The following is a 26,440-nucleotide window of genomic DNA, read 5'->3' as shown; positions in this document are numbered from 1 at the left end:
AACGTACGAATAAATTATAGAAAACATTTTGTTGATTTAGAAATATTTAAAAAATACCTCGAATATATTATTTCGAACATAAAAATTAAAAAATGAGTGTTGCTCTGAGTATCAGTAAGTGACGCCATTTCCAGATATCCGCCACGTTGCCAAATCGGATGTCGTTCAACTCATGATTGTCTCTGGTAAAAAATTATCGTTTATGCAATGCGTGTTTTCTCGTATATCGAAGTAGTAGTGTTGTGCTGTCAGGATAAAATCAGTTATGTTAAATTTTATTAAAAACACGAGGTGCCTGCGTTGGGCCTTCGTGAAATAACACGAATTATAATATATGAACCAAATACGTTCAAATAATATTTCACCGAAAATTTCTGGTTACTACAGAGGTAAATAATGCATCGAAACAATTTAATTATTAGGAAAGGATCAATTTCGAAATATTTTTCTTTTTTTTTGCATTTTTTATCCCGTGGACTTTACTCTCTTTGTTCTTTCATCTCAATTTCATCTGCAGTTTTCTGTAAATCGAATTCGATTGGATTATATTTAATATTGTGCAGTAATTTTTTTATTACTATAAGTAGCATTTATTTTCATTAAATATGTCGCATTGCAGTCACAACATGTTTGATTTATTAATACAGGAAAATGATAATATACAAATATACGTAACATATTCATGCAAGTGGATGATTAATCATTGGTCATATGGTCATATGGTCATATATACTTACATCATATTGTTGTTAGATCTATTGTTCTAACGTAATAAGAAAAGTTTATTTTTTTTGGTATTGCTATAGAATAAAAGGTAATGTGAAGATTAAATTATCAAGAGAAACTTGTTTGTGTGATATATTACTATTGACAAAGAAAATCTATATTCTTCTTTTGTCTTTGTTGATCTTGAAAAGATATATATAAGCCAGTACATAAATACAATTACATCGTTTCTTATTATTGACTTTATATAGAATGTTGTATCACGTTGGATTCAAAGAATCAGAATCACTTGTATGTTCAAAGTAACGTTGTAAGAATAGGACAATAGTTACAAAGTAGTATAAGTAAATAGCTGCAGTTAAAGTAAAATATAAATTTATTTATAAAAAAAAAAAAAAAAAAAAAAAAAAAGGAAGAAAGAGAAAACAAATTCTACCATAAGCATTTTATACTCGATTAGTAATGTGATGATTGAAAATATAATGATTGTATATGACGAAAGGATCCTTTTTACAGAAAATTAGTTGATGTCGATTGAACAAATCTTGAAACACAAAAAATTGAAAGAGAATAATTGAGAAAAAAATAAAGATAGTAATATGCAGCAGATGTGGTTTATAGAAAACAAAGAGGATATCAAACAATTAGAGGCAACGCCTAACGTGGCATCTAAAAATAATACATCCACTATGAAGGATTCTAAGAGAGATTGGATTTTTAGAGTACAGGTAATCAGGAATTTGTGATTATGTTAGATATATTCAATAAATTAAAAAAAAAAAAAAAATAGAAAATATAAGGAAATAAAATCATTATGTTTTTAGGTGCCTAATTTGGAAAAAAACGAATGTTTATATGTTGTGGGAGATTTACCTGAATTAGGGGCATGGAATCATAATCAGGCGATTCAAATGTTCGAAGAACATACTGCTCAAGATGCTTCAGCACTTTCTAAGAATAGTGGGTATTATAATATTGATAATGTAGATAATACTACAGATGCAGGAGATAACATTTATCATGAGATAGAAAAGTAAGTATTGGTGAAATATCATTACTTTTTTTCGGGTGTATGTTGCAAGTTATATTCATGATATAAATCATTATACTTTAGTCACATTATCAAATGCCATTATCTTATTCTAATCGAAATTTATTACAATTATAATTTGAGATTATCAGTAAAGATTTAAATATTTCAGAGGACAGATTTTTTCTCAAAAGGTTGCATTACCCGTCGATACAGATATCAAGTATCGATATTTTATTGCTGTTATATGTCAATCCAATGGTACGAAGAATTCATCCAAGATTCTTATTATCCGCAAGTGGGAAACTCACATGATACCTCGTCAAATTAAGAAAAACAGTACGTTCATAAAACATAAAATATGTGAATTAATTTGATGCTTTTTTGTAACAATTATTTTTCTTTTAGTACCTAGTAATTTTGTGAATGACACATTGCCAGATCCAGAAATATTTGGTTGTCATAATGGCTATTGTAAAGTTGAACGTGGTTGGCTTACAGATGAAACTGTGATACAATTTAAAATTTTTGATAATCCAATTAAATTATGGAAACATCAATATAAAAATAGAAATATTAACATTAAGGTATAATTACTATTTCATTTTTTTACTTATCATCATTGAAAAAAAAATAAGGGGAGAAAAGAAAGGTAATAATTTTTTTTATTATTACACAGATGACTCCACTAAATTTAGTTAAGCAGCACTCCTACGAATTACAACAATTTGGAAATGATTATATAGATGATTCTACGGATACTCAAGACATTATCGATCAATCCGGTTTTAGTATTACAGAAATTGCAGTAAGTGTAAATTATTCTGTTTTTCTAATAACGAAATTGATAACGTAATATCGTAATTGTAAACATTTTTAATAACCTAATATTGAAAATCGAAGTAACGTCTGTTCGCATTATTCTTTATAAAAGGTAATGAACGACGAAGAAGCACAGTTCAGATATCAGGAACAATTCGGTCGAGCTTATGCAGAAGACGATTGTATTATCTTCAACATTGCTGTTCGTTATCTCGAATCTGTTGTAAGTATAATACTGAGTTTTCTAACAAAAGGACACATAAATTCGTGATAAACCATTAGCTGATATTTATTGCTTACTCATTCGTTCGATATAAATTAACATTTGACTATATTGTACAGTGTATATAAAAAGTAGATCAATTTATTTCATATTTTTTATTTAAAAAAATATATATTAAAAGAGCAGTAAACTTGAGTATACAATGATAATTACGATAATAAACATACCAAAGAGCAATTAATAGCAGACCGATGGTGATTCACAAATAGATAAATCACAGTGAAGGAATAAGTATTGACCAAGTTTTCAGTAGACCACGAGTAGGCTGGCCACATCTTCTATCGCGATATATTCAAATTATTTGGTAAAAGATAATTAAACTTGTTCAGCAGTTATTGCCCTCCTTGGAATCTGCCAGCGACGTCAGACGAAATGGCTTGGACAGAAGACATCCTTCTGCTTATACAAAGCAAGACTTCTGGTGCAAATGATGATGCTAACATGCAATCTGATGTATCGATGCTAAGCATCGTCTACCACTTTACGTCTGTGTCACATGACATCACACAGAGATATGATGGTTTTGATTGTCGTTCACCCTACCTCTACCCATCCTTGGGCTATTGTCTTTCGTAAATTTTTAATTATTTAATCAATCGAAGCATAGAAATTTGAATGATTTCTTTGTCATCGTATGTAGTAAAGTTTATCACACAATTTGACAATGCACATGAGATCGATTTACGTTAGTCATAGTCATCCTAAAAAATGTCCCCTAAAAGTTTTGCGATGTCAACGCTATCACATGTCATATCCATCTGTGTACGTCGGAAATGGTGAGATTCCCATCACTTCTCTATATCCTTTTAGATGTATTACTAATATTTTCTAGCTCTGACCAACTCTACTGTACCGTACGTGACACCGCTGTGCGGGCAATGCCAGACTAAGCTGTCCATATCTTCTGAATCGGAATTTTTGCAAACTTTGCAGATATTTGATTTCGAAATTTAATAATGAATGATCAGCAGGTGTTGCGAGATTTCCGTCACCAAGCAGTGTACAGCATTTGACAATTATTGGTTTGGTTCATTGCTAGATTATGTAGGAAATAAATTACATTCTATTTCAATTAGTCCTCGATATTGTTTGTGTTGCTCTTCTCAATAAATGGAGATATATCAAATCATGTAGAAAAAATATTTATGAAGAAAATACAATTTAATTCCTACACCCTGTGTGTGATCAAGGAATATCAAATCAGTAGTTATTAGAATGTATAATTTACAGTTAAATTTGTTTGCTTAATGCAGTTACATTGCTAACCGACCGAAAGGTAAATGCATAATAGTAAGTTCGTCGATGTTAGTCTCCTTGATCACTATAATTTGCTCATGTTAGAATAAGTTCTAATATGTACTATTAAGCTATAAGTGTTCTGTAAGAGCTTTTATGTTGTTAGAAATATTTGTATTTTTCCCAATTTGCATTAAGTAGAGTATTGTTTCAGGCATATTTAGTGGACTACTACGTATACAGTTCAAAGACTTTCCCAGGTGAACCACCAAATCATATTGGATTCAGTTACATCTTACCTAGTACATTGCAATCCAGTGTTGGTATCTTGACAGTGCCGATTACTAGTACCAAACATAGACCAATTGGTAAAAAGATTTATGTAATTTAATAAGAGAAATCCAATAAAAAATTACCTTGACTGATAGACTTATATTACAGGACAATTAACAGTCGAATATGTTGTTATAAAATCAATTCCAAATTATCCATGGGATATGAGTATTTCATATGCAAAGCATTGGGAACAAAGATGGTCTGGCTTGGACGTGGGTCATAGAGGACTTGGCACTTCTTTTAAATTTGAAACAAAAAAGTAAGTTGTTTCATAAGTTGAAAAAGAACACTAGTACGATGATAATGTCTGTGTGAAAAGATATACGAATATTAAAATATTTATTTGTACTTTTTCATTCAGTTGTGCTAATGTCAGAGAAAACACTATAGCATCTTTAAAAACTGCATCATATCATGGTGCTGATATGGTAGAATTTGACGTTCAATTATCGAAAGATTACATACCAGTTATATATCACGATTTTTACGTATCAATTTCAATAAAACGTAAAAAACAAATAGAAGCAATGGACACGTTGGACATACCAGTTAAGGATCTAACTTTGGAACAACTTCACCTATTGAAGGTATATATATATATATTTTTTATAATATTGAATTAAATATTTTTGTATAGGAGATACTATTATTAGTCTTAATAAAGCAATTTTTTCATTGTATATTTTATCATATAGGTAAATAAAATAAATATTCTATAAAAAAAAGTCAATCAATAATCAATGGAACGGTGTAATATGTATATATATATATTCGTTTTGGTAATGTTATTTCAGACTATCCAGTCCAAGATTCAACTTATGAAACATCGAATATCATAATCTTTCATATAACATCTACTTATATAGTACAGCTTAATTTTAATGCTTTCTTTGCTTTTGATGTGCCTTTTTTTTTTTTTTTTTCCTTCAGAGTCATTACAGAGAAGTGCATTATATAAAACCATAAGGTGTCATATATTTATAACTTCGTTTATATGAAATGTCCGTTCGTGTTTGTTTATTTTTAATATTCAACAGGACCTTTATTACCCGGGCGACTCGTTGGGTAAGGTGCTGTATTTCGTTGATAAAAGTGAGCAGGGGGTTAACCAACTGGTGAGCTTTCATATCGCTTTGCAGCTTGGCTCTTTGCCAAAAATTAATTGGTCAGATGTCTGAATAACCTGATGCATGCTTACATAATTTTTCAAATTTATATATCATATTCTTTATAATATAGGATAAATAAATTATCTTTGCGGATATAAAAAAAAAAAGAAATTCAAAATTTCATCATAAATCATTGAAAGATATAAAAATATCTTATTCATCATCAAGGCAATACTAGCAAAAAAATTCTTCATAGAATTGCTTTAAAAAGTCAATCACGTTTTAATAACCACACATACACCAGTTTCACCCCTTTTAACGTGCATTAAAATAAAAATTCAATTTATAAAGTCATTCATAGGAATACAGCCACTTCTACCATAGCATGTTACCAATATTACAAGGGGTATGTTATGATGTTTCCGAAATTTGCATCGTCCTGCTTTCAAAAAAATATCTATCTTCTTGCAAATCATTTGATGCTCGGTTCACAAATTTTGCGATAAAGAATAGCACCTTCAAGAGTTTTTTGTTATAGCTAAGTTGTTCTCATAATTGACATATCTTTTTTATAGGTTTACCACGTGGCAGAGGGCCGAGACAAACTTCCTCGATTCTTCGATGAAGATCTAGAAGATCATCAACCTTTTCCTACTCTTCAAAGTGTACTTCTTGAGTTAGAGCCACATGTTGGATGCAATATTGAAATTAAATGGACTATGCAGTTAAAGGTGTGACTTTTTATATAAAAGCATTACTTTTGTAATATTATTATATTTCATCGTTGATTTAACATATCAATTTATTTCGACTAGGATGGTACATTTGAACTGAATCATCCATTTGATCTAAATATGTATCTGGATACGATATTGAAAGTTGTTTTGGAATATGGAGGTGACAGAAAAATAGTTTTCTCATCCTTCAACCCTGATATTTGTGTTATGATACGTCTGAAACAAAACAAATATCCAGTGGTATTTTTAACTCAAGGCATAACTTCGAAGTATCCAACTTACCATGATCCCAGATGTCAAACAATACCAATGGCTATAAGACATGCATTGGCGGCAGATATTTTAGGAATTAACGTTCATACCGAAGATATTCTTAGAGATCCTTCGCAGGTGAAATTGGTAAAGGACGCTGGTTTAATCATCTTTTGTTGGGGCGATGATAATAACGATAAGGATACTATTCGTCATCTTAAAAAACTTGGTCTACATGCAGTCATATACGATAAGTCAGTATATCTAATTAAAATATAATATAGTTATACGGTATATTTACGTTTAAATTACTTAATAAATGATTATCACAAATTTTTATAGAATTGATGTATATAATTCGAAAGATATTAAAGAAAGTATATTCTTAATCGATGCAAGGGAAAGCCAAAAAGCATTAATAGCTTTGGCTCAGTCTAGTCAAGCAGATAATACGACAGAAAAAGCAATTCCTGATTCGATTAATATGGATTATAGCAATGAAAAGGTAATGTTGTTTTTAAACACTTATCATACAATGTAATTACAAATCCTAATGTTTCTTTTTCATTTTTCTTAGGGATGTCTTTTAAATTTGGAAGAGACAAGAAATTTATTATCGACTTCAACGGCAACATCCGCTTCAAGCCTTGATAGTAAAAATAATGTTGGTGCAGATAATATATATATGACTAAAGTGCCATCTTCTTCAAAAAATAATGAAGTTAGTAAAATTACCAAAGATTTTGACGCATATGCAAAATCTTTTGGACATACAAACAAAACTAGAAATATTTCTGATATAATGAGTGGTCAGACCACAGCCTTACCCGAAGCCTATGGAGAAGATGAATCAGCGAAGGATTGCCTTTGATGTTTCTCTTTTAAAAAATCTTTTGTTTCCTGGTTTTAATGTACTAGACAACATACTTGGAGTAGGATACCATTAAAGAAACCAGAAAGATAACGACAATTTTATGAATATTTCGTAATTAATATATCTATTTCCTACAATGTTTGTAGTACAGAGGCTTAAACCGTTCTTCAGGTTTCTTATCAATTTTCTTTTTTTTTTTTTTCATCGCGTTTGCGTTGATATTATAAATTAACTTATGTAACCGTATATATGAAGAATATGTATAGTACAGTTAATCTGAAATTGTAATCGATTTCTAAATCGATTTACATATTTCCTTCTGCGTATGATTTTTCCAAATCAAACAAATTTTACTTTGACATAAGTTGGCCTGTTCGGTTCCTGTAATTACTGGATTTTTCAATCAATTAATCGTCAATTTTACTCGTCCTCTTTAAACGTACTACAAGAATGCTATACATGTTAAAACAAAACAAAAAAGATATAATGAAAAGGAGAAAAGAAAAGGGGAAGAAAAAAGAAAAAAAAGAATGATATAATAATATGCAATGGAATTTACAAAATATTTTTAAATATTTTTATATAGCTTTTCACTGCTTTTATAATAGAATTATATCCGTTTTACACAACGTAATAAAAATTTATATTGCAGTAGTCATGTCTTCCATGCAACTATGTATGCATTAATAACATGATTTTACTCTTATCTCATATAATTAGATATCGTTAGACAAATTTAGTCAATTATAACAACTTCAATGATTAGAAAGCATTTCGCGAAGCAATCGAATATTTTGATTCTATCTTATAAAAGTTATCGCAATATAATATTTTACATTGTAATAGTATGATATTCGTGAGAATACTCAATTGCATATATCGCATTAATGCAAATTACACAATTAATATATCCGATTGCTTTATATACCCGCTTATGACAAAAAAATAAATATATCAAGATTTGATCTAATTGCAGTGAAAAGTAGTATAATGTATTGAAAGATAAATCATATATCGATTGGTTTACAATAAAAATGGTCTGGTTCACGCTTCTATATATATTATTTGTAAGAAAAAAAAAATATAGGGCAAACTTTTGTTAAAACGAATTCAATTCTAATATAAAAATTTATCATTGTTACGGATTGTTATTAAACACAGTAATTAAAAGTGAACCAAACATGCTAACGACGTTTGTTTCTGGTTTAGCATATTGATAATAACATGTGTGAGGGTATATAATAAGAATGAAAATGCAATTATTATATTGCGAATATACTAATTCCGTCTACTTATCAATTTTATGACGGATTTTTTGAACGGGAATCACTTTATTACTCATTCAAAATATTTATTATATTAAAAGGACATTTTATAAATGCTAATAAAGAAAGTCCGGTATTATCGGTAAAGAATAATCCTAATTTTTAGTAAACTGTTGTGATCATAGGGGTTTAGGCGGGCGTTTAAGTTGTTAGTACAAATATTTCTAGATATACTTTTATTTAAATAATGAAAATTATGTTATTATACATTTTATTCAAGAAAAAGAAACTTTTGAAGTAAGGACAAAAGTTGTCAAATATATTTAATAAAAAAAAGGATAAAAAAAAGATTGTGATGGTTTCATATGAATTATATCTATGTCGAGAAAAAAATGCTTTATATATACATATATTTTTTTTTTGTTGGTAACATTCTCAGATTTATTTGTGGCTATAAAATAAATAATCTTTTCATAAGACTCAACAATTGTATATCCTTCTTAAGTTCTCTTTTTTTGCAAATTATTTTTATTATTTTAATTTACATGATCAGAAAAATGTGTTTATGCATTGATTATTTATTTTCATACTTTGAGTTCCACAATTCATATATTATCAGCACGCAATAGATATAGATATTTTAATACATATCCATAGAAATATATTTAATTTTGTAATTTTAATATATGAGAATTCATACGAAATAGAAAAAAAAAAGGCAAACAGAAATTTTAATAATTTTTGTTTGCATATATATTCCTCTGTATGATACCTAATATATTATTTCAAAATAAATAGAAGAATAGCTTTAAAAATTAATTTCAAACATTTTGAAGTTTGCGTGGCAACTTAGTACAAATGAAATAATTGATTAAAATATTAAATCTCATGAGTAAAATTTTTTTAAGCGATTCAAAGTTGAATCAACAATTATACGAATAAATCATTTTGATCTCTTTATTTTAGAATTTAACAAGTAAATCAATTTTAAATTTAATTATCAATATCTACTAAAATATACAAATTTTTATTGAAGCAATTACGATTAACCATGATTATAAAAATATTATGGAATATTTTAATAAACTACGAAGAACTAAGAAGTTAATACTATTTCTTGATAACTGAGATAAAAAATAATTTATTATATCAAATATTGCAAAAAAGAGGACAATAAAAGTTATCATTTTAATTTAATGAAAAAACGTTATAAATTCTGAATTTCTACTTGAATCCAAATAAATTTATATAAAATTAAATAATCAGTATAAAATATAATCTTTACATTTAGTCTAAAAGATAATAATTTAAAAATCACAGCTTTACAATGTTTGAATTAAATAAGATTATTAAATTAGATATACAAAATAAGATTATTAAATAAGATACTGATTATATTAAATAAAAAAATGCAAACATGTATTTTACGTATCTCTATTTATAATTATTTATAAACCAGATAAAAATTTGGAAAAAAAACCAGTTTTAACTTATTTTTACAACTTGTTAAATCTTAAATTCCAGTACATTTAACCAGATTATTTTTTAATCGTAATGATTCATTAACATATCGAAGATTGTGTTTTTTGAATGTATACATTGTCAATATTTATTTGCCTTTGATAAAATCTGAAAAGTTAATCATTGCAAAGTGGAAAATTACATTCATCTAAGTATTTAAATCATGTATTACAATGACAATACAAAAATGTGAAATGAAGGTTAATGACTACGTCATTTCCGTTGGATCACGTGACTTTGAACAGTCATTTCGATTACTTCGAGTAAGGCATACGTTTCGATGATCGTTTTTTGTGAAATTAAATTAAATAATTATTGAAAATATTATTAATATCGTGTTAATATTAATATGTACGTTTAATTAATTATATATATATATATATCTCTGTGTATATGCATATAAATCAATATGAAGAATAATGTAAAGTGTAGAGTTGACATATAATTAGTAACAATTGAGAAATAGGTTAAGCAGGTAATTATATTTGTTTTATATTCATAATTATTTAAACTTACAAATTGAGCATTTCTAATTCATAAATAATATTATGAAAAATATAATAGACCAATAATTATTGTATGCAATTTTAGTTTGTAATGTATATCTTTTCTTTTTCGTAAAATTTGTTCAGACAGATTATAACAATTCCAAACAAATCTGTATATTAACAAATTATCAGTTGATAAGAAATATTTTATACTTATCTTTTGTTGCTCTGCAAAATAATTCTTTTCATTTTTAAAACACACATACACACACATAAAGGTTTTGTTCTTTACTTATTTTCGTCTGTATACGTTTGGCGCCAAATATGAATTGGAAATTTATTATTAGTGAAACATTAGAAACGTGTGTCGATAGGAAAAAATGTCGATTTATTAAAACATACGAAAGAATTTACATAGAGTATAAGCATCACAGCCATGTACATCAACCCATATTCAATATTTATTGTCTCATTTCATTAATATATATGTATATATATATTATTTTATAGAAGAACAAGATATATGAAATAATTTTCAATATTGTAACGTCACATTCCTATCATTACATTTAACTAAGTATATAACATATATATATATATATATAAATTAATTTTTAAGGTTTCTTAAAAATTTGTATTATATATATATAATTTTTTATTAACTTCCGAATATATATATATATATATTTTGACATATAATACATCATTATAATAATTTATAGAAAAAAAGAACAATAGAGAAATAAATCTAAAGATAAATATTGAATATGGGCTTAACGAAGACGCCTATGACACACGTACTTTCGATAATTTTCCTTCGAATAAATTTCAATAAATCGATATTTTTTTTTTTCGTTCCTTTCTTTTGCATCGATGTTCGATACTAGCGTATATTTTGCAAAGATCGTTTCTGATCGTCGATTCTGCGCAAACGAATGATCTACACGTTACGTTGTAAGATTTCGGCAAAACTAAATAAACTTAATAACAACAACAACAACAACAGCAACATTAATAATATAAATAATAATAATAATAATAATAATAATAATGATAACAGTAATAAATAACACGTTCTGGCCGATAAGTTCCATTGAGGAAAGGTCTAAACGTTAATTTTACATGAAAATGTGATTTTTTTCTTTCTTTCTTTTTTTTTTTTTTACACGGGGTACATACGCACGTGTATATGTATATATTTATGTATGTATAACGCTTTAAAAAAAAAAAAAAAAAAAGACGATCAATCTGGCATATACATACATAAAAACGTTGTACATTCATAAATTGTATTCAATAAGGAAATTCAAATTTAATACCTCTTAGGAATGAAATTCTCGCATTTTGCCGTAGATAATTATGTTTTTTAGTTATTACGAAGTGTCCTTATATATGTATGTTATTAATGGGGATATGTAAGAACTACAATTTTATGTACGTTTATCTTTAGTATAACATTGTGTGTGTGTGTGTATGTATATATATATATATAATATATACATATCATTTACATGTATATATATATATATATATATATATATTATTTCGAACTTAAATATGCAGTGTTTATGCACGCGTATATTATACATACAGTATAATATATATTTTTATATATACATATGTATGTATGCATGTATGCATGCGTGGTCTATTATGTTGCTTCACATTGCTCACTTCTATATTCTGTATGTATGTGTTTCTTTGTTCGTGTGTGGTTTTTTTATTTTTATTTTAATTCCTTTTATTATTTTTTTTTTCTTTCTTTTTTTTTTTTTTTTAATCTTAAGTACATTATTATTATAATCCTAACATTTGAGTTTTTTTTTTCTTTCTTTCTTTTTCTTTTTTTCATCTTTTTACTAGTTTCTCTTGACTCTTTTTTTCTCACATTTGCGCCGATATAAGCTGAACTATTATTAAATATATTCTCTCGATAAGCGCGTGCGCGCGCACGCGCGCGCGTGCGTGATTAAGTTATCCTTATTACTGCATAATAAAAGAACACGTGTCTCGCAGGAGATCGATCGGTTTAAACGATAGTAAATATCGGAATTATAAAACGAAAAAGTTTCGTGCATTGTTGTACCCTTCTTCTTCGTTGCCCTTTAAAAACTCGATTATTTTCGGAAACGAGTATGTGAGTCCCATTTGGATGGAAGAAATATTAATATTTACTTAAAAATGGACACCGAATAAGCCAATTATATACATATATATATATATATATATATGTACATATATATTTATGAATGTACGTATGTTGTATCTGTTTGTAGTTTTAAACAAAATCATTTAAGATCGAGTGTCCATGATTATCTCTAATTATCTCTCATATATTAAAAAATCACAATTGAAATATTAATAGCTAAGAATCGATAATAATATCACTTCCGATCGGCACACACATATGTCGAATTTAATAATTAGAATTGTTTGTTTTCCTTCTGATAACATATATTTATCATTGTCGACTATAATTAACTTCCGTTCGAAGCGCTTTTCTTATTCCAAACTGATACTGCTTCAAAATCACAGAAGATAATTCTTAACGTTGTATGTTAAATAGACTAATATATGTGTATGTGTGTATGTGTGTGTATGTATATAACAAAACAATTGTCGATTGTATGTGTGTTTGATCTTTGTTTATTTATTTCGCATATGGCAGCATACGTTTAACGTTCAAACTCTTCTTCTTTCTATCTTCTTTTTCTTCTTCTTCCTCTTCCTCTTTTTATTATTATTAATTTACTTTTTTTTTATTCCTTCTCGATCTTTATTACGATTATAGGCTTATGGCCAATCAATCAAGTTCTCGGTCTCGAATCGATCTTACAAATATTCGGAAAAGACGACAAAAATTTACAAGATCGGGAATGGGTCGAAAGCTTTCGAGTGGGCCAAAAGTTCTTAAAGGGTCGTTAGAAAAAAAAAAAGAAAAAGAAAAAGAAAAGAATATATATATATATATATATAAAGAAAAAAAGAAGAAAAAATCAATTACTCTTTCTCGAGACCTTTCAGGCTAAACTTTTATTTTTTCTCAGATTGTAAAACAACAGATTATTTAACTTGTAAAACTATAAGTTCAACTATAAGCCCAAAGAGTCTTGAAAAAGAATATTTTGATTTTTAAAATTACTTAGACGTTTTTGGCCCATCTCTAAGTACTTTTGGCCCATCCTTTCTCTTTCTCTCTTTTTCTTTGTATAATACAATAATATGCTGTTTCTCGATTCTCGTCGGTCGTTGGTGTGATTCTAATTAAATAGAATCACGACTCTCAGCTCAGAATCGAGATCAGGACGCGTAATAGAGATTTACACAAAAAGCGAGATAAAGATCTGATTAAAAATAAGCTGAGAGTGAGATATAATATAATAATGTGGATCTGTTCGTTCGAAATGAACAAACGAATTTCTTTCGGGACAACGAAGTATTATTCATCTCTTTCTCTTTCTCTCTCTCTCTCTCTCTCTTTCTCTCTTTCTCTCACACACACACACGCTTTTTTCTTTTTTATATATCTTTTTTTTTTAAATCTTTTCTCACTTTTCCCTCTTCTAATTATTATCAACTACAAAGACACACGAAGGAGAAACGTTTCTTAACTATATGTTCGTACGTTAAGTATCATAAAACAATTTTTATAAATATTTACGAGATTTATAGGAATACATCTTATTTATATATCAGCTTGCGATCGAGCGGTTGAAATCATTTGTTTTGTATTTTATTTTATTTTATTTTTTATTTTTTTTTTTTTTTATTAATCTTTTTCTTTTTTCTTTTATCGATCTTCGCATATTCGGTCCTTGGATATTGGGGAACGAACGAAGATATCCTCTCTCTCTCTTTCTCTCTCTCTTTCTCTTAAGCGGATATTAATTTAATAATACGAATTTTTTCTACGATTCACACAATCCCTAAGATTTTTTCATTTTTTTTCTTTTTCCTATTTTTCTTTTTCTTTTATATCATTTGCATAGAGACTCTAACAATATAGATAGTTTTTTTTTTTTTTTTTTTTTTTATGTGATACGCAATATAATCTCAAGTGAAAGTTAATGTACTCCGTATATTATCAGATCACATCGCTATTCCTCTAATATATTATTGTTGTTATTGTTATTGTTGTTGTATTATTTGAACGCACGCGTGACATTTTAATGACGAAAAAGAGAAGAGAATTTTTGTCATTGAAGTTGGATCCACAAAAAAATTGAGACATTCGAAAGTGTCATTTTTTATTTCTTTCGTTCTCACTGTCATTTGGCTCTCTAATAAATTATCCTTTGATACATATGTATATATGTATATATATATATATATATAAATATATATACATATATATATTTAGCATGATAAGAGTAGTGCCAGATTGATAACAACTATACAATTAACGCGATATAACAAAGAACATATATATTTATATACATATATGTATGTGTGTTTGTTTATATATATATACATATATATATACATATATATATATATATATATATAGATAATATTTATAAATATTTTTTTAACACATGGAGAGACACAACTTTTCAGGACATCTTCGCTCGATTTAATGTCTCTTTAATATCTCAACAGGTAGCCACGTTATTATACACAGATATATATATGTGTGTGTGTGTATATATATATATATATATGTATATATACATATCAATTCGATTCGATTCGCAAGCTTTAAAAACGGAGCAGATCGTTGGAGCTTTTTTTTTTGTTTTTGTTGCAATAATATAGAGATAGCAAATGAGACAGTGTTGAATTATATTTGGCCATTAACGTGTGAATTTTTAAACGCGAGGTCTACCTTTGTACGTGTTGATTCACGAAGAAAAAACCAATCCAAATTTTCCACAAATCAAATCAAAAATAATAATAATAACAATAATAATAATAATAATAATGATAATAATAAGATAAAAAATTGGTTTCTTTTCAATACATAAAAAGGGACACCCCTTCGTCAATTTTTTGTTCTCTCTTTTTTTTTTTTTTCTTTCCTTTTCTTTTTTAATAATAAAGGAATAACGCTGCGAGATCTTTTGCTTTGTCTTTTTTTTATTTTGATATTTTTTTGGGTTTTTTTTTTAATCTTTCTTACTTTTTTCTTTGTGCATTCCAGTTTTTAGAGCGATGATAGATTCTCTGATAACGTTTTTCCTCTTTCGCAACGTTTCTTTGATCTCTTTTGTAAAGAAACGATCCGATAGATCTACACGTAAACAGAGAGGATGGAATTATTAAGAGATAGAATCCTTCGTGAACACGATGGTGAGATAAATAGATGGTGGCGGTGATAAGTAACTAGGCGGTGAGAGATAACAACGAATATGGCACAATGACAGTGTAACGAGGAGAAACAGGGATTAGTTTTGTGGACGGTGGTAGGAGGCTCGTTTAGAAGATCTAAAACAATAAAATATAGGAAAAGAGGATGCGTGTTTAGTATTGTAAAACGGGCCGATGAAATCGATTTAAAATTAAATACTTATTCTATTTTCTCTCTTTTTCTCTCTCTCTCCCTCTCTCTCTCTCTCTCTCTCACTTTTTCGCCTTTTATCTCGTTCTCTCTCGCTTTCTCATTCTTTCTCTCTCTCTCTCTCGCTCTATTTTTTCTTTTGTATTTCTCTCTCTTTTTCTCTCTCTCTCTCACTATTGGACGCTGTTGGTAATAGTCTTCTTAGAGGCCATGACCAATAGAGATTTAATCCACCATCAATTCGAAATGTACCGATCCACGCCTTTCAAATCTGTCGTGTATTATATTGTGCGCCCAGGCCTTGCACTCGATGTTGATTAATACACCGTCTAAAAAATCAGGATTCATGATTTACTAAAGTATAATATCAATTAGCTGTAATCATGCAATAAACGTTGTTCAATACAGCGTTCGAAAGATCAGAATTCATGATTTACTGTGGTATAATGTTATTTCACTATAATCATAGAATAGATTTTAATTAATAGACTATTTAAAAGATCAAGATCCATAATTTCAACATTTCATTTCTTCGACTTACATTTAGGCTTTTCAAAGAAGACAGCAACGAGTGGGCTTAGATAACCCGGTGTATTTGTGAATGGGAAATAATATCCAGGAAATCCACGACGTGGTATATACTGAATAGGACCCATATTTTCAATATCAGCACTATTTTCTCCGGCACAAGATACCCAGACAGTGTCTAGTCTTTGACTACTTTCTTCCTTTTTAATATGATTTTGAAGATCGGTTGGCATACCAGTTGGAAGAGTTTTAGTGTCGTTATAAAAATCTGGCATCCATCCAAAGATCTAAGATAGATTTTCATCGATAAAATCATCATAGAGAATAATCGAGTTAATATTCAAATGGAACAAAAAAGAAAGAAAGAAAAAAGCACGTATCGTCGTTGTAACCTTGTTCAGTTTGAGGAAGATGCAAGGTGCCGATTTGTTGAAACCATATTTCTTCTCCTTCGTACATTGTCCCCATTGGGTCATATCAACGTCGCAAACTTTACCAGGTGGTGCAGGTTTACCATAATCACAGCGGACTCTTTGTTGGTCAGTATCGCCTCCAGACGTTCCAGACTTGTGATATTCTAAATGGATATATAGAAACTTAAATATAGTTGGTTCGATAGAATTATTTATCTGTTAAGGAGATTATCGATGAGAAATATACTTTACAAAAAGGAGAAATAAACGTTTTACCTTCGAGAAATGCATCCAATTCTTTGGTCCAATGAAGAAAGTTACCTTCGTCGCTAGCTTTGTACCAGATCAGAGTACTTTCGACGTTACTCTCAGGTGGCATTGGCCTGAAACCTAATCCTGGGTTGGTACCGATCAACGAACTGTTCAATTGCCATTTTGGTTGCTTTGGATCTAACGTCTGGTAGAAGACGGCCAACATGGCGGCGAAGAAACCACACAGTACGGCATAGAATAGGACGTAGAATAAAAGGATCTTGGCTAAAATGTTATGAAAAGAAATATTTGGCTTTAGAAGCAATTATTATCTCTTTCTTTCTTTCTTTTTTTTTCTTTCTCTCTCTCTCTCTCTCTCTCTCTCTTTTTTTTTTTTTCATAAATAATTTCATTAGAATTCACACACGCGCGCGCGTGCGCGCGCGCGCATTCACTCACAGATTTCGTTTCCGATCGTACAAAGTCAAAAGGTGTAATTTTATTTGTTTACCTTTCTTTCTTTTTTTAATTGGTCTTGTTCATACTTCGTTAAAAATTTGTCCTATCCAGACGTGATACTTTTCACAGTCCATCATTTCTAGATGTCATGGTCAAAGGTTGAATACAGAGATACAAAGGCAATTATTATCTGACGAGTAATTGACCTGAATTAGTATTGTGTAAGCGATGTGAGCTACGCATTTCTGTTCTGACAATAAGAATCGCATGTCTTCGATATTACACTCGGAGAATTTTATATCTTCTATTTCATATCTCATTCAAACGTATTGATGAGATTCCATTCGAAATATATTGCTTGATTAAATGATTATGCATTATTTTAATTAGACAAATGGTCGTATCGCTTTCATCATAAGTATATGAATAGAATTGATAATGCATAATTGAGATTGGAAAAATTATTTAATCATTTTTGTTTTCTCATTCAATCTAAGAAAATAAATTTTGGCGTAGTATTATCCTATACAAATGTTATAGCTTAAATGTTATAGTTCATGTAATAAATCTCTGAGAGAACAGTAGCAGGCTGTACGATCGAATTTATCAAGGTTTCCTTAACGTATTCTTAGACGTTCCAATCTTCGAGTGAATTCTAATTTACAATATTTTCTTGACCGTTTCCTTATTTTCTTTTAGCATCCTACAATTACAAATATTTGGATAAATTTCTTTGAATAAGCATAGAAAGATATTTAAATCTTTAATAGATCCCACAATTTGCAGCGAATGTCTGTAAAAATTTGTTGATAACAATATTATGACGTAATATAATAGGAGTATATGAATTTCTTTGGAAAAAAAAAAAAAAAAGAAAGAAAGAAGAAAAATACTGATGCTCTTTGATTTAATAAGACGAAGCTTAAAGAATATAAACACAGTACCAATGACCCACTTTAGAAATGTACTGGTGACTTTTCTAGGTCTGCGACGGCGCCGTGCTTCTGCAGAAAGTAAATCGATATCTCGAAAAGCCGCGCGAAATTCAATCGTTACCATCGTAATATATCGTCGAATGACATTTCCTTTATTTTTTTTCTATTTCATTCTTTTCAATTTATTTTTTTATTCATTTTTATCCATCATAAACAGCTACAAAGAAAATTCCTGAATTTGTTTTTTTTTTTTTTTTTTTCTTCGAATTTTACAGGTTTTGTCTGACCTAGTCGGGTGGTTCGTTCGATCGTTTCTACAAATGCGCAAGTGGAAACACATATCGTTGCTTACCACTGCGGCAGAATAATTTATCTGTTTTTCTCAGAATAATTTTTATTTCTTTTTTCTTTTTTCTTTTTTACTTTTTTTTTCTGCAATTTTTAAGTGACACAATTTTTCAAAAGTAATCGAAAAAGTTTTTATCCTAATCTTTTTGTTCTTTTCTTTTTTTTTTCCTTTCTTTTTCTTTCTTTCTTTTTTTTTTTTTTTTTTGATTTCGAATTCAACACAAAATTCAATCGTTACGTTGCAATAATGTTATTATCATTTTTCTTCTCATGTAATTTAGCTGCGATTATATTATTTCAATCTTTACAAAATCGTACAAAAAAAAAATCGTACAAAAAAAAAATTAAATTGTTACGTCACGCGTTAAATCTTCAGTATTTCTAATTCTTTGATTTATATTCATTTAATGATTCAATCAGAATCAAATCGAAGTTGAACGTTTCCGTGACGTTTATTATTAGACGATTTACATCGTTAAATGTTGTCCTTCGATCGTTCTTTCAATTTCTGCACTTTTACACATCGACCTATCCGTACAATCTCGATCCACGAGTTATAAAAAATATATATTTCGATGGAAAAAAAAAAAAAAAAAAATAAAGAATACTGAAATATAATATGTCATTTGTGAAGAAGTCAACGACGAGAGAATAGGCACATGATATTAGAGAACAATTGCTTAGAATCGATTGCTTCGTTATGACAGATTGTTATAGAAGGCAATATTACGCTAGTACTATTACGTAACAGCCTACAACAAGAAAGATTCAGCAGAATTGTAACACCAGTCAACACCAACGAACGCTAACCATTTTTCCAACAAATTTATTTTCATCTGAAATTTAAGAAAAATAAAAAAAGAAAAAGAAAAGAATAAAAAAAAAAAAATGACACGAAAATAATCTAAATTTAAAAATCCTTGAAGGCATATTAATAAATCATGTTTAATGAATTCGAAAGATAAAGTCGAGACGTATCTAACACTATAATAATTATAATTAGGCGTTGTGATAATAATGATGAAATAACGATGCTTGTTAGAGGACTAAGAGGTCAGCCAGGTCACTTTTGGAGGTTGACCTATATTAATTAATTATGAATTATTTTTAAATATCGTTCTTCTTCAAAGTTATATTTAGAAACCATTCATTTCGTCGTACTAGTTTATTTTTATAACTTTTCTTTTCTTTTCTTTTTTTTTTTCTTCTTTTAGTTTAACAAGTATTTACGTTTTATATAAGAAAAGAAGAAATAATTATATATATTGAAAAGAAGAAGAAGAAGAAAAAAAAGAAGAAGACGAAGAAGAAGAAGAAGAGGAGGAGGAGGAGGAGGAGGAGGAGAAGGAGGAGAAGGAGGAAGAGGATCGATTCGGTTCGTTCATTTTTGTCGTAGGTAAAGCCTCAGCCAGTAAAATGGGGCACTAGGGGTAACTGGAGAGAGAGAGTCACCGCCCTTCGCATATAGCTTCGTATATAGATTAAAGCTACTATGGATCTGTTAAATATCAAAATGCTTTTTCTACGTAATACTAAAAAGAAATATAGCTTTGCTACTACAATGAAATGATAAAGGAGGCCTTATCTAAACAGGATATATGTAGGACATTTTGATAAGTATAATATTTCCTTTTAACACGAAGTATTCTTGTTCTAATTTTTTAGCTCATAGAATTGAAGAAAAGATGTACGTGTATATATATACGGTTCATATATGATTATTTAATAAAAATATGGAAAGAGAGAGAGGAAGAGAGAGATTTTTTGCAATGATGAAATAAATCAATGACTATGAAAAAAAAAAAAGAAAAGAAAAGAAAAAAAAGGAAGAATTATGTAATACAAAAGAATTCATAATATCTAAAAGAAATATTTGAAAGATTGTGTTTAAGCCAAAAGACATAAGATAGAATGGGAGTAAGCGGAAGGGAGCTGTGTTACATAACAACCCCATTTCCAAAATGGTGATGGACCGACGTATAGAAAGCGAATAGAAGAGTCTACTATAACTAATGATTCCCTTATTACCGGCAATTCGAGAAACACGAAACTCTTAAACTCTTTTCTCTCGAATATTGCCAATTATTAATATCTACGTATTCAAAATTTATGTATATAAAAAAAAAAATTCGATATTACGCTGAATTAGATATGATATGGAAATAATGAAAAAACTTACCCCAACTTGCACCGGTACGTCCAAGAAATTGTCCTGTTTCCGAATTCCATAGAAAGACTCTGAAGCCTTCCCATTTACCGAGCTTTGGCGGTGGACTGTAATACTGTTCGACCTTCTTGCCTTCCATTTCGTTAAATCAAAAGATGAATTATTGGAAGTCTTTTTTATTCTTCCCTCTCTCTCTCTTTCACTCCCTCTGTCTTTAACTTCTATCCTAGTTCCTCCTGCGTCTCTTTGTGTGTCCGAAATAAACGACAAGCAAAGAGAACGCTAAGGGAGGAACGGTCGATTCGAGTAGGGTCGAAGCAGAAGCAGCACCAGCAGCAGCAGCAGAAGAAGAAGAAGTAGTAGTAGCGTTCTCGTCCGGCCACCAAGGGATGAATATTGAGCGGTTCGGAACGGAGTTGCCTCGGAGCTTTTCAAGGCGCCCCCTTCCTCTAATCCTGGAACGCGTTTCAATTCAGCATGCGCAGACGCTAAACGATTGAGGGGAATCTTTCTCCTCTCTCTCTCTCTTTATTCTTCTCTCTCTCCCTCTCTCTCTATCTTCGTCTTTTTCTCTCTTTATTCCTCTTAGTTTCTATACGAGGACAGTTGGCTAAGATCAGCTGGATTGATCTTTTTTATTACGATAAATTTTGTATCAGTTGTTAATATTTTTCTTTTATCATATTTTGTTTTCTTAATTTCTCTAATTTTTTTTCCTTTTCTTTTTGATTATTTTTTCTTTGTTTTGTCTCTCCTTCTACCTCTCTCTCTCTCTCTCTCTCCTTCTTTTTTCTTTCTTTCTTGTATCCCTTCTCTCACTGTAGCCCAACCCCTTCACACCCCTTGTTTCCTTCAATCCCCGTTCAGACGCACGTCGTTTCGATCGACCAACCCCCTCCGATTCTCGTTCATCAAAAGCGGCGCCTCCTCGTGGGAGATTCTTCGATGACGACGACGACGACGACGACGACGACGACGACGACGGCGACGACGACGATCATTCTACCATCTTGAAACAGGATTAATGATTCGTTTGTTGAATTAGAGAAATATCAGAGAGAGGGAGAAGGAGAGAGAAAAAGAGATAGAGAGTATTTAACCAAATTGAATGCATATAGGCCGAGCAAATTTGCATTCTAACGTGTGTTCCATTTTATAGATTCTTTTTTCTTCTTTTAATATTTGTAATATTTTTGACATTAGTGGAATATTTTAAGTTAATAGTCTGATCGATTTTATTTCTCAACAAATAATTTCTTGATTCGGTTGATTATTTTTGTTCAATAAAATGTATATCTTCTTATTGACGATTATCATCAAAATATCCGACATTTACATTGACCTGAAATTTGATATAAATCTTGATATTTAAAAATATAACAGTGCATTTTTTTAAATAATAAATCAAATTAATCAAACAGATCCAATTTACTAATTAACGCGTTAAGCACATTAAACAGATTTGGAAAATTAGATCGTTCAATTCCATTTTGTCCTTTTTTCGATCATCAGTCTCTCTACTCGTGCATACGAAGATAAAACAATTTGAATGTTGTTTCTCATTATGAATGATCAATTAAAAAAAAAAGAAGAAAGAAAAAAATACTAAAGTGGTCTCATATTCATCGTTACTCTTCAATTTTCAAAATTTGATATTTTGATTGATAAATTTCAACAAATGAAAAATCTTATTCCTTTCCCGTTTGTTTTTCCAACTTTAATGGAATATTTATCTGAATTTTTTTTTTTCAAATCGAAAAAAAAAAGTTGTATTCAAACAGAGTTTATGACGAGCTTACACGTTCTTACATTAGCAAAGAAATAGAATTATCAGGTACTCCGAAAGAGAGGATACGAGAAAGAATTTTTATTACATGTTTACACGAAATAAAAGACATAATATACCAGCAGCCATCGCTGTAATAATCATTTGTATCTCATTGTCAGCAAAAAATATCGACACGATTGATATTATTTTTTTGTCCTAACAATCTTAAAAAATAAATTAAATAATATATTTAAAAATATATGTGTATATATATATATATATATATGTATTAAACATATATATTTGTAAAAAGATCCATCGGAGATCTGTAAATAGCGTCACTTTTGGTTGGTAACGTTTTTTATTAAATATTTCATTACAGGAGGTTAAAATATTTATAATGCATTCAAATAACAGAATTTACAAATATATCTCAATATTTCCATACATATATATATACATATACATATACATATATATATATATATATATGATATATAATATATATACACATATATATACATATATAGTGTGTATATACACATCACATATTTGTATGTAAACTTTAATGTTCCGTTTTTTTTTCTTTTTAATTTTTCATTTTCCTTTCGTACATAAGCATGTATTCACATTCACATGTGCACGCGTTTATTACTTAAACGCACGCATTTAATCATACTCACGATTTACACACGCATACACACACACATACACACACACACACACACACGAACGCCGTTCCACATTATTATCTTCTCCTCCCTTCGTCTATATCTATTTACTCTCCCTTTCTTTCTTATATATTCATTCGTAATTTCTAATATATAATATGTATATGTATATATCCTATGTACATATGACATGGAGTCGCACGAAAAATGTCACCCCATATACAGAGATGTTTTTCTTTGATTTCTAACTTCTGCCATACACACATACACACATACACACATACACACACACATACACACACACGATGATTCCCTAAAGAGATAAACGCAAAAAATTTGACATATATATATATGTATATGTATGTGTATATATATATATATATCCTCGCAGCATGAGCGCCTATTTGTTACGGCCCTTTTTTAATCAGTCCTTCTTGCGTTCGTTGCACAATGCTTCATCTTTTATTTTTTTTTGTATTTTTTTTTCTTTTTTATTCTTTTTATTTTTATTTTATATCAATATCACACGTACTCTCTCTCTCTCTCTCTCTCTCTCTCTCTTTATATCACTCATCCCTCTTTCTCACAATTTATTATTATTATTATTTTATTATTATTATTATTATTATTATTATTATTTCTTTGTTTTATAATAATTTTATATAACATACTATACCACATCAGAGCCACTAACTAGATGATTCTCATCTAAAAACAACATTCCGTTCTATCATATTTTCGACAAGAGCAATCCTAAAAAGGATTGTTGTCTCGTAACTATTTCTCACATATTGGCTCTGTTCTTTTTCTTCTTCTTGCTTTTTTTCTTTTCGTTAATTTCTTTTTTTTTTTTTCCTTAAGCACATATTGTCTTCGTTAAATGTCGATTTCGCATTATCTCACGCGATTTTCTTTTTCGTCCAAACATAAGCAACACTTTATATTTTTTCTTTCGTGTCGTGATTTAGCTATTTTTTTTAGCATACACACACATATATATATACATACATACAGACATACATATATATATATATATATATTGCTATATAGAGCAACAATGTGTGTATTTTTCTTTCTCTCTCATCTTTATACATTGTAATTCTAATAATCGCGTTAAGTCACCGGGCCGATGATAACAATATTGAGAAATGGCCGTGTGATGTATATGTGTTAGTGTGATTTTGATACATACATACATATATATATTTGTATATACATATATATGTGTGCACCTGTACGTATATATGTATAATATATGTAGTAAATTTGTTGCTCGAGTGAAATGTTCTCTGTACAAATGACATTTTTTTTTAATTGCTGCGTAATTACACCCCTGTATGTATGCATGTATGTCAAGAAATTATTTAAAAATTAATTAAGTCTGTGTTGTTTGTGTATGTTTATGTTAATATATGTAATATAAATATAAATATAACATATATTATAATATCATTATAATATAAATATATACATATATTTATATATACATATACATATTCACAGAAACATATATATATGTATATATATATTGCTTCGATTTTATCTCGCATTGTCAATTTTTTATTATTAATAATAGTTGTAAAAAGTACATCTTTTTCCTTTTTTTTTTTTTTTTTTTAATAATAATAATAATAATGTCTCTCGTAGCGTAGATTCGTTTATTTCTTATCATAAGAATGATCATGAATTATTTGTATACACGTATATCTATGTAATTTGTATGTGTAGTATATGTGTGCGTGCGTGCGTGCGTGCGTGCGTACGCGGATGTGTTAAGTGACATATACACGTTACATATATATTATTTGTATGAAGAATAAGATAACGATTATAGTATATGATATTAACAAAACGATCACCGGTACAAGAAAATTCTTTTTTTTTCTTTAAGTTTGTCGTTGAAGTTTAGAATAGCACCCATATATGTTTTATGTATGTATGTATGTATGTATGTATGTATGTATGTATGTATGTATGTATGTATGTATGTATGTATGTATGTATGTATGCATGCATTTATGTACGTATCGATTGAAGTATTTTATCACTTAACAATTAATTCAAAATCTCAATAGCGCAAATAAATAACATCAGAGAAGAGATAGAAGCGATTTAAAAGCAATCAAGGCAACGCATTATATAATTAATTTTTTTTTTTATAATTTCACATATTAAATATTGTAATAATAATATGGGGCCCTTTCCCACTCTCTGCAGTATTTGTTTAATTATTATTTATATTTTTTTATTTGCAGGGAAAAAGGGAAAACATTTTTTTTCTCACTCACTCTCTCTCTCTTTCTCTTTTCCTTTCTTCCTATTTATCTGTCATTTTTTCTTTTTTCTTTTTATCTTTTAAAAGCGAGCGAAAATTGTCGACAAAAAACATTATAATACTATTTATAGAAACGCATATATCTCATAATTATCTTCAGTTATTATTATTATTATCGCTATCATTTATTTATTTATTTATTCATTCATTCATTCATTTATTTCTGTCTTTCTTTTTTTTTTTTTTCTTTCAAATGATAATAATAATATTTACTATTATGCCATTTTTCATATTATCATCTTATGGCTTTTCTTCGTCTTCTTTTTTTTTATTTCTATTTTTTTTTATTCTCTTTTTATTTTCTTTCTCTCTCTGTCTTCAGGTGATATGATTTTGATAACATTTGATTTCTTTCTTTCTAGGTGTAATATTGTTATTGTTCTTCTTT

The 26,440-nt window shown here is 28.9% G+C and overlaps 2 protein-coding genes and 1 long non-coding RNA gene across 4 annotated transcripts; 1 reads left to right on the top strand and 2 right to left on the bottom strand.

Moving 5' to 3' along the window:
• The first annotated feature begins 47 nt into the window (after positions 1-47).
• Positions 48-7,936, top strand: LOC122634924 (glycerophosphocholine phosphodiesterase GPCPD1-like). 2 transcript variants are annotated; one of them, XM_043824465.1, is made up of 15 exons: positions 48-389; positions 1,243-1,454; positions 1,551-1,759; positions 1,929-2,095; positions 2,165-2,343; positions 2,436-2,564; positions 2,691-2,801; positions 4,312-4,465; positions 4,539-4,692; positions 4,795-5,020; positions 5,471-5,548; positions 6,118-6,273; positions 6,358-6,785; positions 6,874-7,036; positions 7,109-7,936. In XM_043824465.1, the coding sequence occupies exons 2-15, from the start codon at positions 1,326-1,328 to the stop codon at positions 7,400-7,402; spliced, it is 2,577 nt and encodes an 858-aa protein (XP_043680400.1). In that variant the 5' UTR covers positions 48-389; positions 1,243-1,325; the 3' UTR covers positions 7,403-7,936. The 2 variants fall into 2 exon arrangements, with proteins under 2 accessions (XP_043680400.1, XP_043680401.1); XM_043824466.1 differs by lacking the exon at positions 5,471-5,548 and having other exon boundaries at positions 53-389.
• A 5,179-nt stretch (positions 7,937-13,115) lies between these two features.
• Positions 13,116-25,235, bottom strand: LOC122634938. Its single transcript, XR_006328515.1, has 3 exons — positions 24,250-25,235; positions 22,040-22,060; positions 13,116-14,533 (listed from the first exon to the last, which is right to left on the bottom strand). It is a non-coding gene; the product is annotated as an uncharacterized LOC122634938 (long non-coding RNA).
• On the bottom strand, positions 13,863-21,670 carry LOC122634933 (sodium/potassium-transporting ATPase subunit beta-2). Its single transcript, XM_043824485.1, has 5 exons — positions 21,291-21,670; positions 17,394-17,654; positions 17,097-17,281; positions 16,718-16,991; positions 13,863-16,505 (listed from the first exon to the last, which is right to left on the bottom strand). The coding sequence occupies exons 1-5, from the start codon at positions 21,415-21,417 to the stop codon at positions 16,402-16,404; spliced, it is 951 nt and encodes a 316-aa protein (XP_043680420.1). The 5' UTR covers positions 21,418-21,670; the 3' UTR covers positions 13,863-16,401.
• Positions 25,236-26,440: the final 1,205 nt, after the last annotated feature.

Source organism: Vespula pensylvanica, chromosome 16 (assembly GCF_014466175.1).
Source record: "Vespula pensylvanica isolate Volc-1 chromosome 16, ASM1446617v1, whole genome shotgun sequence".
NCBI classification, from domain to species: domain Eukaryota; kingdom Metazoa; phylum Arthropoda; class Insecta; order Hymenoptera; family Vespidae; genus Vespula; species Vespula pensylvanica.
The sequence above is the reverse complement of the archived record's forward strand: the minus strand, read 5'-3'. Positions and strand labels throughout refer to the sequence as shown.